General features: G+C 51.6%; 1 protein-coding gene and 1 non-coding gene across 2 annotated transcripts; one reads left to right on the top strand and one right to left on the bottom strand.

The window, feature by feature from the left end:
* Window positions 1-14,638, top strand: Rbck1 (RANBP2-type and C3HC4-type zinc finger containing 1). Its single transcript, XM_005363188.3, has 12 exons — window positions 1-480; window positions 1,406-1,550; window positions 3,652-3,745; window positions 4,510-4,708; window positions 6,330-6,445; window positions 6,520-6,693; window positions 7,615-7,775; window positions 8,829-8,940; window positions 11,487-11,666; window positions 12,182-12,280; window positions 12,548-12,691; window positions 14,056-14,638. Exons 1-12 carry the CDS (start codon window positions 459-461, stop codon window positions 14,134-14,136), a joined length of 1,527 nt encoding a protein of 508 aa, XP_005363245.1. The 5' UTR covers window positions 1-458; the 3' UTR covers window positions 14,137-14,638.
* LOC113457853 lies at window positions 1,851-1,956 on the bottom strand. Its single transcript, XR_003378341.1, has one exon. It is a non-coding gene; the product is annotated as a U6 spliceosomal RNA (small nuclear RNA).
* Window positions 14,639-14,988: the final 350 nt, after the last annotated feature.

Below are 14,988 nucleotides of genomic sequence, written 5' to 3'. Positions count from 1 at the left end.
GTGAGCTTGCAGAGTCTCGGATAAAGGGACATTCTTCCGTTGAGCCTGCTGTACTTCCGGGGCTGCCACTTTCACTTTCTCTTCCGGGGATGCAGCCCGCTCTGTCTTCCGGGTAGCGCGAGCCGCGGGGCTGGAGTTCCGGACGCTGGATACCCGCGCCGGCTGGCCTCCTTCTGTCCGTCGCTTCTGGGTCGTGGTTACCCACTGCCCACTGCGGACTTGGCGCCAGGGCCTTCTTCACTTTCTGTGTTCCTCGCGGGGGCCCCACCGCTTACCAATGCCTGGCCTTGGGCCCAGGGCAGTGTGATGCTGCCCGTGTGCGCCCCGGGATATCTCTTGGGCCACGCGCGAGGCCGGCTAGGGCTGAATCGCTGCTCCCGCCCTCTCCCAGGTGACCCCAAGGTAGCATTTCCCGAGAGCAGCAGCCCTTTGTGAGGGGATGGGCGCAGCCAGGCCAGATGGACGAGAAAACCAAGAAAGGTGGGCACCGACTGGAGCTGGTGGAAGTGGGCCCTGGGTTGGGTCAGTGTTGGGGTCGGAGACTCAGTGGATACAGAATATCGAACCTGGAGAGCTCCTGATTGTTAGGGAAACAGACTTCAGTTGACCAGAGTAAGGCGGGGAGGGAACACTATGTGCTTTGTCCGTTGCCCTTCCACCCAGATTCTGAGGAACACTTATAGTGTTACTGCCCTGTTTGCTGGAAACCCTGCCCTAATAAAACCAAGCCCAAGGCCCTGGGCCACCTTTAGTGACCTCTCCCATTTCCTTGCATTCACTCCCACCAGCCTCCTCTGTTCTGTCCACTACCGGGGCTTAAACCCGGGGCTTCATGGCATGCTAGTCAAGTGCTCTGTAGCTAAGATATGCCTCAAGTCCTTGGCTTTTTTTTTGTCCAGATTCAGCCACTTCTTGCCCAAGGCCTTTGCCCATTCTCTGGCCTCTTGATACAATCTTCCTTATTGAGCAATCCCTCATTCAGGCCTCAGTTTCCCTTACTTCCTAGAGGTTTCCCCTGACCTCCTTATTATTGCTGGAATGGAGCACAGCCAGATTATCTTGTCAAATTTTAAAATAGAGGTTTTTGAGAAGGACCCTATTCATCATAACCTCTGTTAGACTCCACTTGCTGGACATACAAGAGTTCAAGAAATGCCTGTCAGATAAATGAAAGTGTGGGGGACTCTGTGAGCATGAGGGGAAAAGGGCACCCCATGAGTCCAGGGTGCAGGGGAGTGAGGACTGAAAAAGCACCCCTTCCCCCCTAAAAAAAAAAAGGACTTCAAATAGCCAGGTGCAGAAGGTAACTCAATAGGGAAACAGGACAAAGCATGCTCCAAGGTCAATCTCTCCAGCCTCCCCAATTAAACCGGTGCTAACCTGCTTGCTCTGTGTTGACCTGCAGCAGAGGAGATGGCCCTGAGCCTCGCCCGGGCAGTGGCCGGTGGAGATGAACAGTCTGCTATGAAGTATGCCACCTGGCTGGCAGAGCAGAGGGTGCCCCTCAGGGTGCAAGTAAAGCCCGAGGTCTCCTCAACACAGGACATCAGGTGAGTGAGACTCACATTAAAGGGGCCTGGAGGCCTCCTGGAGCTCTGTGGAGCCTGCAGTGCTGTGGATCAAACCCACGGCCTCACTGGTGGGTTCTCCCGTAGGATCTGAGCCTCAAGCCCTAGCTGCTATTCGGCTGTGGGCTGTCGGGTAGACAGGGTTTCTCTATAACAGCCCTGGCTGGCCTGGAACTAGCTCTTGTACATCAGGCTGGCCTTGAATTCACAGAGATCCTCCTGTCTCTGCCTCCCAAGTGGTGGGATTAAAGGCATGTGCTACCACTGCCGGCAGGTTCATTTTTTTTTTTTAAGGGGATCTTGCACAATGGTGTCATCCTTGCCCAGGGGTCATGCAGATCTTCCCTCTGTAGTTCCAGTTTTAGTGTCTGTGCGCCAAAGCAAGCACGGGGTTCATTCTCTTAGGTGTATAGAAGGTGGAGAGCTTCCAGGAGACAGTTGTCTCCTTCCCACTGTTGGATCTGGAGATGAGCTCAGGTCAACAGGCTTGCACAGCAAGGGCATTTATCCACTGAGTCATCTTCCCAACCTTTATTTTTTATTTTTTTTAATTTATTTTTTGATTTTAGAGATCCAGACTTACTCCTTAGTCCAAGTTAGCCTATATATCACTGTGTAGCCCAGGCTAGCCTTCAATTCAAGACAGTTTTGTTTCCAGAGTATTAGAATTACTGGTGCTCACTACCAGACTTGGTAAGATAGTAACTTTAGGTTTTATTTTGTTACTATAAGGCTTCCATAATTTGTTTAGCCTCTATGGCAGTGGTTCTCAACACAACCTAATGCTGGGACTCTAATACAGTTCTTCATGTTGTGGTGACTTCCAACCATAGAACTGTTTTTGTTGCTGCTTCACAGCTGTGATTTTGCGATTATGTATTATAATGTAAAGGTCTGTGTTTTCTGATGGTCTTTGGTGGCCCTACTCCCCAAAGGGGTCACGACCCATAGAACTGCTGTTCTATAGGGTTGCTAGTATTGTAATTATGGAATTGTTCACTGGAATGAGCATTGCAATTTAAAACACATGTATTTTTCTAAACTCCTAAGATAATTTGAAGGTTAGACTCTGTTCTGAGCTGGGTGTGGTGATGCATTTAGGTGATAGAAGCAGGAGGAGCAGAAGTTTCAGAGCCAATGTGAATACACGAAACTATATCTCACAAGAACACCGAAACAAACAACAAAAAACTATGAGAACGTGGACAGAAAACCTGGAGTCTTTGTATGTCTGTTTATTTCTGGGTTTGTTAGTTTGTTGTGTTTTTCAAGACAGGGTTTCTCTGTGTAGCCCTAGCTGCCCTGGACCCACTCTGTAGACCAGGCTGGCTCAAACTCACAGAGATCCACCTGTTTCTTCCTCCCAAGTGTTGGGATTAAAGGCATGAGCTACCACCTCCATGGAATTATTTCTGTTTTTTACTAATGGTTGGGTATCAAAATCATTTTCCTACCCCAGGCATGTGGGACATGCCTGCAATCCCAGAATTTAAGAGACAGGTGGATATCTGAGTTAGAGGCAGGAACTGATGCAGATACCATGGAGGAGTGCTTCTTATTGACTTGCTCCCGATTGCTCCTATTGCTTCTTAATACAACCCAGGACCACTGCCCCGAGGTGGCAATGCCTACAACTGGGCTGGAGAGTTGGCTTAGCAGTTACAAGTGTTTGCTGCTCTTATGGAAGACCTAGGTTTGGTTCTCAGCCCCCACACAGTGGCTCTATTCTCTTTGTATTTGACATCATTTTCTGCCTGGCACAGGCACTAGGCACACAGTGGTACGCATATGTACTTACAGGCAAACCCTCATATACATGGCGTTTGCACATGCAGACAAACATTCATACACCTGAAATAAGGCAAATCTTTTAAAAAATTGATGTTTAAAAAGGAAAGAAAATGCTCCACAGGCTTGCTTATATACCAGTTTGATGGAAGCATTTTTTTTTTCAATTAATATTTTCTCTTTTAACTTGTACATGTTGACAGAAATCTAACCAGCCCACAGCACCTGCACACATGCAGGCGTGAACATTCCCATGCTGGTAACCCAAATCCATGCCTCTCTTTCTTTCTCACAGGCTGTGTGTGAGTGTGGAGGATGCCTACATGCACACCGTCACCATCTGGCTCACAGTGCGCCCTGATATGACAGTGGCCTCCCTCAAGGACATGGTGAGTGCGGGGCTGGAGGCAGGTGGGCTCTTCTCTACTCTCCTCATCTTCTCTGTGTGCCTCCCACCCCATATTTTTGCTGTGGTCAAACACCTGCTAGAAACAGCTTGAGGAGAGGCTGTTTTGGCTCACAGCTCAGAGCACATGTGCATCATGGGAAGGGGTGGTGTTCGAGAGACTCCGTCGAGGGGCCAGGAGCTCACAGCTGCGGCTAGTTTTCCAACTCTTTTAGAGCTATTTATCCTACTTTATGTGTATGAATGCTTGTCTGCATGTGTGTATTGCATCGTGTGTGTGTCTGTTGGATCCCCTGGAATTGGGTTATGGATGATTGTGAGCCACCATGTGGGTGGTGAGAACTGAACTGGATCCTCTGTAAGAGCAACAAGTTCTCCTAACCACTAACCATCTCTCCAGCCCTCCTCTCTCACCTTTTGTAAATATGAGGTTTCACTATGTAACCCTGGGTGGTCTGGCACTCATTTTGTAGACCAGACTGGCCTCGAGTTTACAGAGATCAAAGGTGTGTGCCTGCCACCATGCCTGGCCTTGGTTGTGGCTTTTCGTATGGTCAGGCAGGGAGCCGAGAACTAGGGCGAAAGCAGGGTAGGCTCTAACCCTCAGAGCCAGCCTTCGGTGGCCCACGATGACAGCCAGGGCTTCCACAGTTTCAGGAAGCATCATCCCCAACTTGGATCAAGTGTTCAGATATGAGTGTGGCAGTAGATATTTTACTCTGAAACTATAACTGTCCCCTCCTCCAGGTATTTCTAGATTATGGCTTTCCACCCAGCCTGCAGCAGTGGGTGGTTGGACAGAGGCTGGCACGAGACCAGGAGACCCTGCATTCACATGGTGTTCGGCGGAACGGAGACAGCGCCTACCTCTACCTGCTGTCTGCCTGCAACACCTCCCTCAACCCTCAGGAGCTGCAGCGGCAGCGGCAGCTTCGCATGTTGGAAGGTGAAGCTTTCTCTGAGGGATGCACTGGAGGGCCCTGTCCATGCAGAGGGTGTCAGACGGGAGAGAGTTTGTGTAGAGCGCTCGAGGGGGCTGGCAGGAGGAGAGGGGCTGTGTGCGGGGAATGGAGCTAGGGTTTAGTATGCTTGTCTGTACTGCAGTATTTCAGACCCGTAGAAAAGTTTCACAGTTGTTTAGAACGCAGTTTTTAAAGAAAGGCCATTCTTCTGAACAACTCTTCAGCGCAGGAAATTAGCATCTATGAAGTGAGTGGGTTTTGTTTGTTTTTGTTTTGATACAGGGTTTTTTGTTTAGCCCTGGCTGTTCTTATTTTATTTTTTTTATTTTTTATATTTATTTATTTATTTATTTTTGGTTTTTCGAGACAGGGTTTCTCTGTGGTTTTGGAGTCTGTCCTGGAACTAGCTCTTGTAGACCAGGCTGGTCTCGAACTAGCCCTGGCTGTTCTATAACCCTTCCAAGTCCACTGCTGCCCAGCTTTTTTTTTTTTTTTATTTTTTTATTTTTAAATAACACTTATTGGGCCAGGCATAGTGGCGCACATGTGTGGTGTTTTTTTGTTTGTTTGTTTGTTTAGGTTTTGGTTTTTTTGAGACAGGGTTTCTCTGTAGTTTTGGAGCCTGCCCTGGAACTTGCTCTGTGGACCAGGCTGGCCTTGAACTCACAGAGATCCACCTGCCTCTGCCTCCCAAGTGCTGGGATTAAAGGTGTGCATCACCACTGCCCTGCAAATTTTAGGTGTTTTTTGTTTTTTTTTCTTTTCGAGACAGGGTTTCTCTGTAGCTTTGAAGCCTGTCCTAGAGTTATCTCTTGTAGACCAGACTGGCCTCGACCTCACAGAGATCCGCCTGCCTCTGCCTCCCGAGAGCTGGGATTAAAGGCGTGCGCCACCACCGCCCAGCTCTTGGCATACACTTTTAATCCCAGCACTTGAGAGGTAGAGGCAGGCAGATCTCTAAACTCAAGACCAGCCAGGAATTCAGATTGAGTTCCAGGACAGCCAGAACTATATGAGAAACCCTGTCTTAAAACAGTATAACAACCCCCCACAAAGTAAGTCAATAATTTAAAAATCACATTTATTTATGCGTGTAGCTGTACACATGCCGTGTATACATACATGTGGAGGAAGAGGACAACTTGCAGGAGTCAGTTCCCTCCCCGTTCTATGGCCCAAGGGCTTACATCAGGCTCGGTGGTGAGCACCTCTGCTGACTGAATCCTCTCTCTGGCTGACACTGACACGGTGCAGCCACTCTCATTTGGGTTTTGTCAGCTGTGCAACCAGTGCCCTTGGTGGCGCTGCCACATGTCAGCCCCTCCCAGTCCTGGTCCCCTCAGGTCCCTCGTTGCCCTCCTGACTGGATGTTTAGGTCTTTTTCTTCTTGGTGGGCATTTCAACATGGTGGAGGCAGCTCTTCCTCTCAAAAGGGAGGGTGGTCATGATGGTCCAGTTAGAGGTGAGGCAAAGCCTTGGTCTTGGAGTATCCTGGATACCCACCTTCAGGAAGAGAGTTGTCAGGTGACTCAGGGTGGGGTGTGCCTACCTGCTTCAGCGTGTGGATACCTGGGCAGCCTGGATGCACACACACTCCTTCTGCAGATTTGGGCTTCAAGGACCTCACCCTGCAGCCACGGGGCCCCTTGGAGCCCGTCCTTCCCAAGCTCAGGCCCCACCAGGAGCCGGCGCAGCCAGATGCAGCCCCAGAGTCGCCACCGGTAAGCACCTTACTTGATGTGTGCCTTGTCTTCTCTGTCCAACCCAGCCGAGCTCACACCCCCTCTGCATCCAGGTGGGCTGGCAGTGCCCTGGCTGCACTTTCATCAACAAACCCACACGGCCTGGGTGTGAAATGTGCTGTCGTGCAAGGCCTGAAACCTACCAGATACCTGCCTCGTACCAGCCTGATGAGGAGGAGCGGGCACGCCTGGCTGGTGAGGAGGAGGCGCTGCGCCAGTACCAGCAGGTGGGCACACGGGTCTAGGGGCAGATATCTGCAGGCTGGTGGAGGAAGGCCTAAGCCAGAAAGGGAACCACCTGCAAACTGCTGTGTCCCTGGCTGCTGCCAGTCCCCTCTCGAGCACACTGCTGAACCATAACCTTGCCCTTGACTGAGAGCTGCCTCTCTCCGAGGCCAGTTCTGTGGCTGAGACTCGCTCCTCTGGTGTGATGCCCAGCCAGGCTCCTCACTTGTTCTGAATCCTCACTTTGACATGCCCACCGCCCATGTAGATGAGCATTCTGGCTGTGCCAACAATACTTCCATCTGCGACCCTAACTCTACTATGCTATGCCCAAACCTCAGCCCATGGCCTGTAACCTCATCTTGGCTCCCACTCTACCCCTCCTCTTTTCCCTTCCTCTCTCATGGACTGTCTTCCTGTGCCCCTTGGGAGTAACTCTGTCCCCTCTCACTTCCCCAGAGTAGTCAAACAGTTCCCACCACAGACATGATCCACAGGCACCCAACTCTGGTACTCCTGCTCCAAGAGCATCTTCCTCCCCCACCTCAGTTCCTTTGGATTCAGTGCAGCCTCCCAACCTTGACCATGACCCCAGCCTTAGCCATGCCTTCCCTGCAGCCCGGCTCTCCCTCCAGCTCTGACCTTCCTCCACCACTGCTCCAGCCCCACCCTGCTTACCCAGAATTTGATCCCTGTGGACCCTCTACTCCCCCTTCTACCCTGAGCTGCTTCTTTCTCTACCTCCCTTGTCCCTCACCTAGCTTCCTACTCTGCTGTAGCTACCCTGGCTGTCTTGGCCTGCCCATAGTCCCAGCCCACCACCGCCTTGCTGCCCCCCATACTACCCTAGCCTTGTCCCACTTCCTACCTGACCAACTGAGACCCTGACCCACCCGGTGGCCCTGCCCTGCCCGTGTGCCCAGCGGAAGCAGCAGCAGCAGGAGGGGAACTACCTGCAGCACGTGCAGCTGGAGCAGAGGAGCCTGGTGCTGAACACTGAGCCTGCTGAGTGCCCTGTGTGCTACTCAGTGCTGGCGCCCGGCGAGGCCGTGGTGCTGCGTGAGTGTCTGCACACCTTCTGCAGGTGCGGCCCAACTCCCGCTAGGAGCAGTGCTTACCAAAGCCACAGTGAAAGTGTGTGTGGCCTTGTTCTTTATCTCCTTGGATGCCCACAAAATGCCATTTATGCATGAGGTGTTGTGGCTCGTGCCTGGAATACCAGTATTCAGGAAGTGGAGGCGAGAGGATGAGAAGTTCAAGAATAGCTTCAACAGTATAGTGAGTTCAAGGCCAGCCAGGGCTACATGAGGCTTTGTCTCAAAAATCCAAAGAAAAAGGAAAGGGGGACAGACAATCCAAGCATCCATGTTGTCAAGGCTACACAACTTGTAAGAAGCTCAGAAATGAGACAAGCATTCTGGCTCCAGAGCCACTGCCCTTCCTCACTACCGGTTACTGCCCTGGCATATGTAAAGACATTTGGGCCAAGCTCTGACACTGCACAGAATTCTGTTCTGTAGTGTATTCAGTCTTCCCTTTGGGTCTCTGTGCACCCCTTCTACCCGTGAGCTGGGAAAATATGTTCATTCTCCATAATGGGCCCTGATGGACTGCCCTGTCTAGCCTATGTGCCGGGTGTGTGTGTGTGTCACTGTTAATGTTTACAATGCCACATGCAAGTAACTAGGTTGAGAGCCTTGCTCAAGTTGTGGTAGGGCTGGCAGCCCCTGAGGAAGTCATGCTGGAGCAGAGGCTGGAAAGTTGTCTGTCTAAAAATGTCAGGGAGCAGAGTGGAGGTGGGGGTGGTGGGACAGGATAGTTGAGCCTGTGCGGGTGACAAGCTGTAGCAGCCCTGTTCCTCTTTGGGTGGTACCACTGTAGTGCTGAGAGTCAGCATTTGCACCAGCTAGAGAGACAGGGACCAAGGAGGAGGTTACTGCAGTCATCTGGGCAGGCATGCCAGAACCCTAGATCAGAGAGAGACAGGGATGGTGGCATGGATAGAAGTGAGGCTTTGGTAATGGGTTGAAGAGAGGGATGGGAAGGAAGGGTCCTGGGATTAGGCCCTACCATCTGAGGGCTGGAGTCCCTGTGTGGGGGGTCGAAATGAGCTTAACTGGCACCCTCTCCTCTCCAGGGAGTGCCTGCAGGGCACCATCCGAAACAGTCAGGAGGCGGAGGTATCCTGTCCCTTCATTGACAGCACCTACTCGTGCCCTGGCAAGCTGCTGGAGAGGGAGATCCGGGCGGTAAGGCCACGGGGTGGGAGGGATTCTGAGTCCTGGGAGCTGGCCCTGAGCTGGCAGCAGACACAGGAGCATAGACCGCCTGCATCCCAAGATGGGTCATTCGGAGTGCCTGGGGCCCAAGCAGGGCAGCATTGGAGGGTGTGGAAGAAACCTTAGATGCTTTAACCTCACCAGTGTGGCAAGGGCTAGAGGGGTTAGGGTGGGTGGGAGCTGTGGCTACAGCCTGGCCGTGTAACCTCACTCAGCCTCTGCTCTGTCCTTGGCCAGCACCAAAGGTGGCGTCTGCTAATGTGCTCAGGCTTGTGCAGCTGCTGTGTCAGCTGCTTTTGCTTTGTAACGGTCACTCCAGACCTGGTGCCTTAGAGCGCTCTGGTTTGTGAATTGCAAAGTAGTGCACCCACGTGGGCGGAGCTGGGTCTCTGTGCTTCAGAATCAGCTCCTGGCTTGTCTGCTCAGTGGTGAGTATGGGATGGTTCACCATGGCTTTGCCCAGGAGAACTGTTTACTTCAGTCCCCTCCGTAAACAGGCCGCCCAGGCCTGGCCTATGGCAGTGGTTAGGGGTCAGTGTTGCAAACACAACTCTGTGTAGACTGCTTTGTTGTAATCCTGGTGACTGGTGTAAATCATATGCTTAGGCCCATGTTCCCTGTGGGGGCCAGCAGAACAGTGAACTGACATTCTGTGGTAATATGGCCATTCAGGGGTAAAATGGGAGCAGAATTGGCATGGCGGTCCACACTCACCCCAGCACTGCTGAGGCGTCAGGACAAAGTTTAGAGCCGCTGGGTAGAGCGCGTGTCTAGCAAGCACAGCACCTGGGTTTGACAGAGAAGCAGGATCACAGTGGCCAGGGTCCAGATGGGAGACCCCAGGCATGCACAGATCCCCCTTCTTCCCATTGCTCCTGCCTCTGACCGTGTTTCTCCTGGAGCACCCCAAAACTTTACCAAATGTTTCTCAAGCTCAAGGGGCTGTGCTGAGGTGGGAAGGGGATCTGAGAGAGTAGAACTTGGAGAATTTCAGTTTTATATTCAAAGCAGCTTTTACCTTGTCCATGGGCTTCTGAGTGGGTAAGCTCCTGGGCCTTGTTGAGGTATCTGACCATGCTCTGGAGAGAAGGCCGCCCTGCTAAAGGCCATATTCACCCAACGGGCTGCATGCGAACACTGAGAAGTCCTTAGGTCCTTACTCAATCTAAAGGTGTGGTAGTGAGGAGGCAGGTGTCAGCAGATTGACATGGTGATGGTAGTTCTGTTAAGTGGCAGAGAATAGCCAGGGGGCAGCACATGTCTTTAATCCCATCACTCCGGAGGCAGAGACAAATTAATCTCTGAGTTCCATGACAGCAAGGACTACATAGAGAAATCCTATCTCAAAACAAACAAAAGGGTGGCAGAAAATAAGAGAAATGAAAGAAAAAGCAGCCCCAATTCTGCAGGCCCTAGCATTTTTGTCTTATTTCCTTCTTTCTCAGCAGATAACATTTTGTTGTTTTTCTGGGTTGTTGTTGTTTTTTTTTTTTTTTTTTTTTACAGGGTCTCACTATGTAGTCTTAGCTGGCCTGTCTCACAGGATCCACCTAATGCTGCCTTCTGAATGCTGGGGCTAAAGGCATGTACTACTGTTCCCAGATATGTGTGTGTGTGTGTATACACACATACATACATGCATACACATATACACATATACATAATTATTTTTTTAAAGTTACATTTATTTATGTGTATATCAATATGAGTGTGCAACACACAGCATATGTTTGGAGCTCAGAGGACAACTGGTCAGAATCAATTCTGTCTTTTCAACCATGTGGATCTCAGAGATAAAATTCGGGTTGGTGGGTTCTGCAGCAAACACCCTTTGCTATTGTGCCATTTCTTTGGTCCCAGGCAGTATTTTCAAGGTAAAGATCATTCACTGTTACTCACACATGAGAATGGGCTTCTTACAGGTGTATAGGTCTGTGAGTTTTGCTTACACTAAGCACCACCCAGCTAAGATGCAGAACAAAGGCCTGACTCCCCCTCACTGACTTGCTCTTTGCCACTACTTAAGGAGTGGTTCAGCTCTCTCTGGCCTACCTTGTCCTGTCTCCCCTCAGCAGTTCAGCCTTCCCTGCTAGGAAGTGCAGCCTCCTAGAATACTGCCTGGGGACTCTCCCAGGTGAAACAGACTTACAGGATGTGGAGGGCACCAGAAGATGGTTAAGTCTGGGACATTGCCACATTGTTTGCAGAGTGCAGTGTACCTGGATCCTGATTTGTCTTTGAGACTAGCTCTTGCTGTTTCCTGTTTCTACAGGGTGGCTTTGAACTCTAGTGATCCTTCTGCCTCAGTCTTCAAAATACTGGGATTTAATGGCTTGTGCCACTATGCTGGCCAGCTCTTGGGAATTCAAGGCCAGCCTTTATTACATAAACCCTATCTCAAAAAGGGGGGGGGGGATGGGACTAGGTTTAGGTGCTGGGTTTCCTGGGAGTATTTGATAGGGGAAAAGCATCTGCTGGTGTTCTGAACTCCCAACAACAAAGCCATGTTTGTGCAGCTCCTGTCCCCCGAGGACTACCAGCGCTTCCTAGATCTGGGCATGTCTATCGCGGAAAACCGCAGCACCTTGAGCTACCACTGCAAGACCCCCGACTGCAGGGGCTGGTGCTTCTTTGAGGATGATGTCAACGAGTTCGCCTGTCCTGTATGCTCCCATGTCAACTGTCTGCTCTGTAAGGTGGGACAGGGCCCATGTGGCCTCTTGCTTTCATCTGGCTAGGGCTTGCTGTGACTGGCTATGGCAACTGCAGAGGCTACAGTCCGGGCACAGGGGAGCGCTGTTTTAGGGTTATAGAGCCTATCAGCACTAAAAAGCAAATAGGAAGCCGGGTGATGGTGGCGCACGCCTTTAATCCCAGCACTCGGGAGGCAGAGGCAGGCGGATCTCTGTGAGTTCAAGACCAGCCTGGTCTACAGAGCTAGTTCCAGGACAGGCTCCAAAGCCACAGAGAAACCCTGTCTCGAAAAACCAAGAAAAACAAAAAAACAAAAAAAAAACAAATAGGATTTATATTAGGCTCCTTGATGACCCTGGCTCCGCCTCCCTGGACCCTGTGGGTTCTGTAAAATGGGTATAAGTTTTGTAAGTGAAAGCTTCCTCTGATGGCACTCAGTGCCAGTGGTGGGCCTCTTCTGCCGCTTCCAGTGCAAGCCCCAGGGGAAACGTCTCACTCAGAGCCCCTTGTCCTGCAGGCCATCCATGAGGGCATGAATTGCAAGGAGTATCAGGACGACTTGGCCCTTCGGGCTCAGAATGATGTGGCTGCCCGGCAGACAACGGAGATGCTAAGGGTAAGTCAGGGTCTTAGCGAGGGCCTAGGGACCTATGTTCTAGATGCTTCTTGGGAAGGACTAAGTTCACATATTCTTAGAGGTTTACCCACTCTTCTGGTTGCACCATTTTAAAGTGTGACTTCCAGTAGGGTGTCAGGTGTGGAGCTGCAGGAAGAGTCTGGGTTGGGAGTCCTCAGGGACAGAGGAGGAGCTAGCCATGCCAGGCTCGGAGGGAGGGTACACTGCAGAGGGCAGGGCCAGGGTCTCAGTAGCTACCCTTCCCAGGTGATGTTGCAGCAGGGTGAGGCGATGTACTGCCCACAGTGCCGGATTGTGGTGCAGAAGAAGGACGGCTGTGACTGGATCCGCTGCACTGTCTGCCACACTGAGATCTGCTGGGTCACCAAGGGTCCACGCTGGGGACCTGGGGTGAGTCTTCAGGGTACTGGAGGGTTGAGGGTGCTATAGTTACTGGAGTGGACTCAAAACTTCCAGCCATCAACAAAGTTATTTGAGGCAGGGTCTCAGTATGTAGCCCTGGCTGACCTGGAACTCACTATGTAGACCAGCCTGCCCTCCAATTTAGAGAGCTGGCTGGCTCTGCCTCCCAAGTGCTTAAAGGTGTGTGCCACTGAGCCTGGCTTAATATTATGTTGTATTTGTCTGTGTACCTCTGTGTGAGAGAGGGGGAGGGAAGGAGGTGGGGAATGCGCCCCAGTGTTCATGTGGAGGTCAGGACAGCTCAGTGGAGTTCGTCCTCCTCTTCCGTCTTGGTGGTGTCAGCAGTCTTGTGTGGCGAGACCTTTGATCTGCTGCGCCATCTCACCAGCTCAGGGGAAGATTTTGTTTCTTTTTATTTTTTGTTGTTTTTCCAAAACAGGGTTTCTTTGTGTAGCTCTGGCTGTTCTAGAACTCACTCTGTAGCCCAGGCTGGCCTCCAGCTCACAGAGATCCACCTCTCTCTGCCTCCTGACTGCTTTATTTCCAGCTGATTTTCTTCTTTCCCTCTTAGATTGTTTCTCACTCTGTAGCCTGGGCTGGCTTGGAATTTGTGGCAGTTCTCCTGCCTCAGCCTCCTAGTGATTATAGTATGTGTCACCTTGCTGGACTTGAGGGCTAAGAATTTTTACATCTTAAGAATTTCTCTTAAATTATCAAAAGGCCACCGTAAATAGTTCTGAAGCCTGCCCATCCCAGCCTTTTGCCTCTTGGCCTGTAGCCATTGTGGTAGCAAGGCTTCCTGCTGTTCTGCTTGGAGGAGAGCAAGTCTGGGTCAGCATAGTTGGAAGGAGTTGCAAGTCATTCCCTCTGGCAGCTATCTGCCACCTCTCAGCTTCAGAGTTCTCCTCCATGGAGTGGAGACAGTGTCAGAGCCTGTCTCAAGTACAAGAGAAGTGTTCAGTGGGTGCTGTCACAGGTTGAGTACCCTGTAGTGTGGCTGACAGTACTAGAGGTGGGTTGCTGGAGTCAGAGCTGGCATGGTTACTGGATGACTTAGAGACAAGTGGTGCAGAGAGAACTGGACTACTTCCCTCTACCCAGGTGCTGATCCACCTGCAGCTGCTGCAGCCCCTTCCTTCTCTGGCCTGGAGAGGAAGTCCATGGAGTTGAGAGGATGCTGAAGGGGTTGGGCTGGGGCTGAAAGGCTTTCATGGCTGCCTCCTTCAGGTTGCTGAGGCAGGAGGGCTTCTGACAGCCACTTCGACCTTCAGATGGGCTCTGCCTTGGGCAGATGGAGTGACTTGGGGATAGCCTGTTTAACCACCCTGATACCTTCTTTTCTCTTCCTTCAGGGCCCAGGGGACACCAGTGGGGGCTGCCGCTGCAGGGTCAATGGAGTTCCTTGCCATCCTAGCTGTCAGAACTGCCACTGAGTCGAAGATGCTGGCCCGCAATATTGATCCAGAACTACATGTGTAGCAGCTAACAGCAGGACTGGGCCAGGGGTTTTAGCTCTGGTTTGAGAAGGCCCTGAGCTCCGCTGCAAGCCTGCTTGCTGTGTTACAAGAGCCCCAGCTGAGCTGGTGTCAGGTCGATCCCACTGCCCGTGTTGCTCCACGGAGCTGACCAGATACCTTACCCTTACTAGCCACCAGCCTTCATTCAACACGACCCTGGCCTAAGGCCTGGATGGCTAGTGTTCTGAGCCTCCAAGTGACTGCTCTCCCTCAGCATGCTTCCCAAGGACCCACAGCCTCATCCTTTGTCTTGCTGGCTTTCTGGGCACTTTTGCTGCTGTTGCTGTTGAAGGCCTGGCACCTCTTAGGGCTGCTATGAACCCAAGCAGGTAGATTGGTAGGTCAGAACACATAGCCCATGGGGTCCAGCTCTGCATCCCCCTTTGTTGAATAGTGAATTAAAGTTGTTTTCCAAGAAGGAAGGTGTGTTGTGCTTAAGGGAGCAAACGTCCTAGGCTGAATGCCATAGAGGCAGGATAGTGAGCTCTGGGAGCTTGGAACAGCACCTGGAGGTAATCTGTTGGCCTGGGAGGTTGTGGGAACCAGGCTGGCTCAGCTCTGGCACCACCATGTCTAACTCTGGGACAAGCATTGCTAGGGCCGATATTAGCCTGTACTGGCGAAATTTGCAGAGAAGGGCTTGAAGGTGAGAGCCACAGCAACAGCTACAGACTGGGAGGAAAGGCTTGGCTGTTCCCCCCTTCTCCTGGGCGTCTAACAAGCACTGCTGCGGGAGGGGGTCCATTCTACTTACAGTCAGGCAGGAGG

The sequence above is a fragment of the Microtus ochrogaster genome, linkage group LG8 (assembly GCF_000317375.1).
Source record: "Microtus ochrogaster isolate Prairie Vole_2 linkage group LG8, MicOch1.0, whole genome shotgun sequence".
NCBI lineage: Eukaryota > Metazoa > Chordata > Mammalia > Rodentia > Cricetidae > Microtus > Microtus ochrogaster.
Note: the sequence above shows the minus strand (reverse complement) of the source record. Positions and strands in the feature narration are given on the sequence as shown.

Bases quoted from the DNA above. Each gene is read 5' to 3' on its own strand.
- Rbck1 (XM_005363188.3), top strand. From the start codon at position 459: ATGGACGAGAAAACCAAGAAAG. The intron at 4,709-6,329 runs GTGAAGCTTTCT...CTCCTTCTGCAG, and splicing joins GCAGCTTCGCATGTTGGAAG to ATTTGGGCTTCAAGGACCTC. The intron at 12,692-14,055 runs GTGAGTCTTCAG...CTCTTCCTTCAG, and splicing joins GTCCACGCTGGGGACCTGGG to GGCCCAGGGGACACCAGTGG.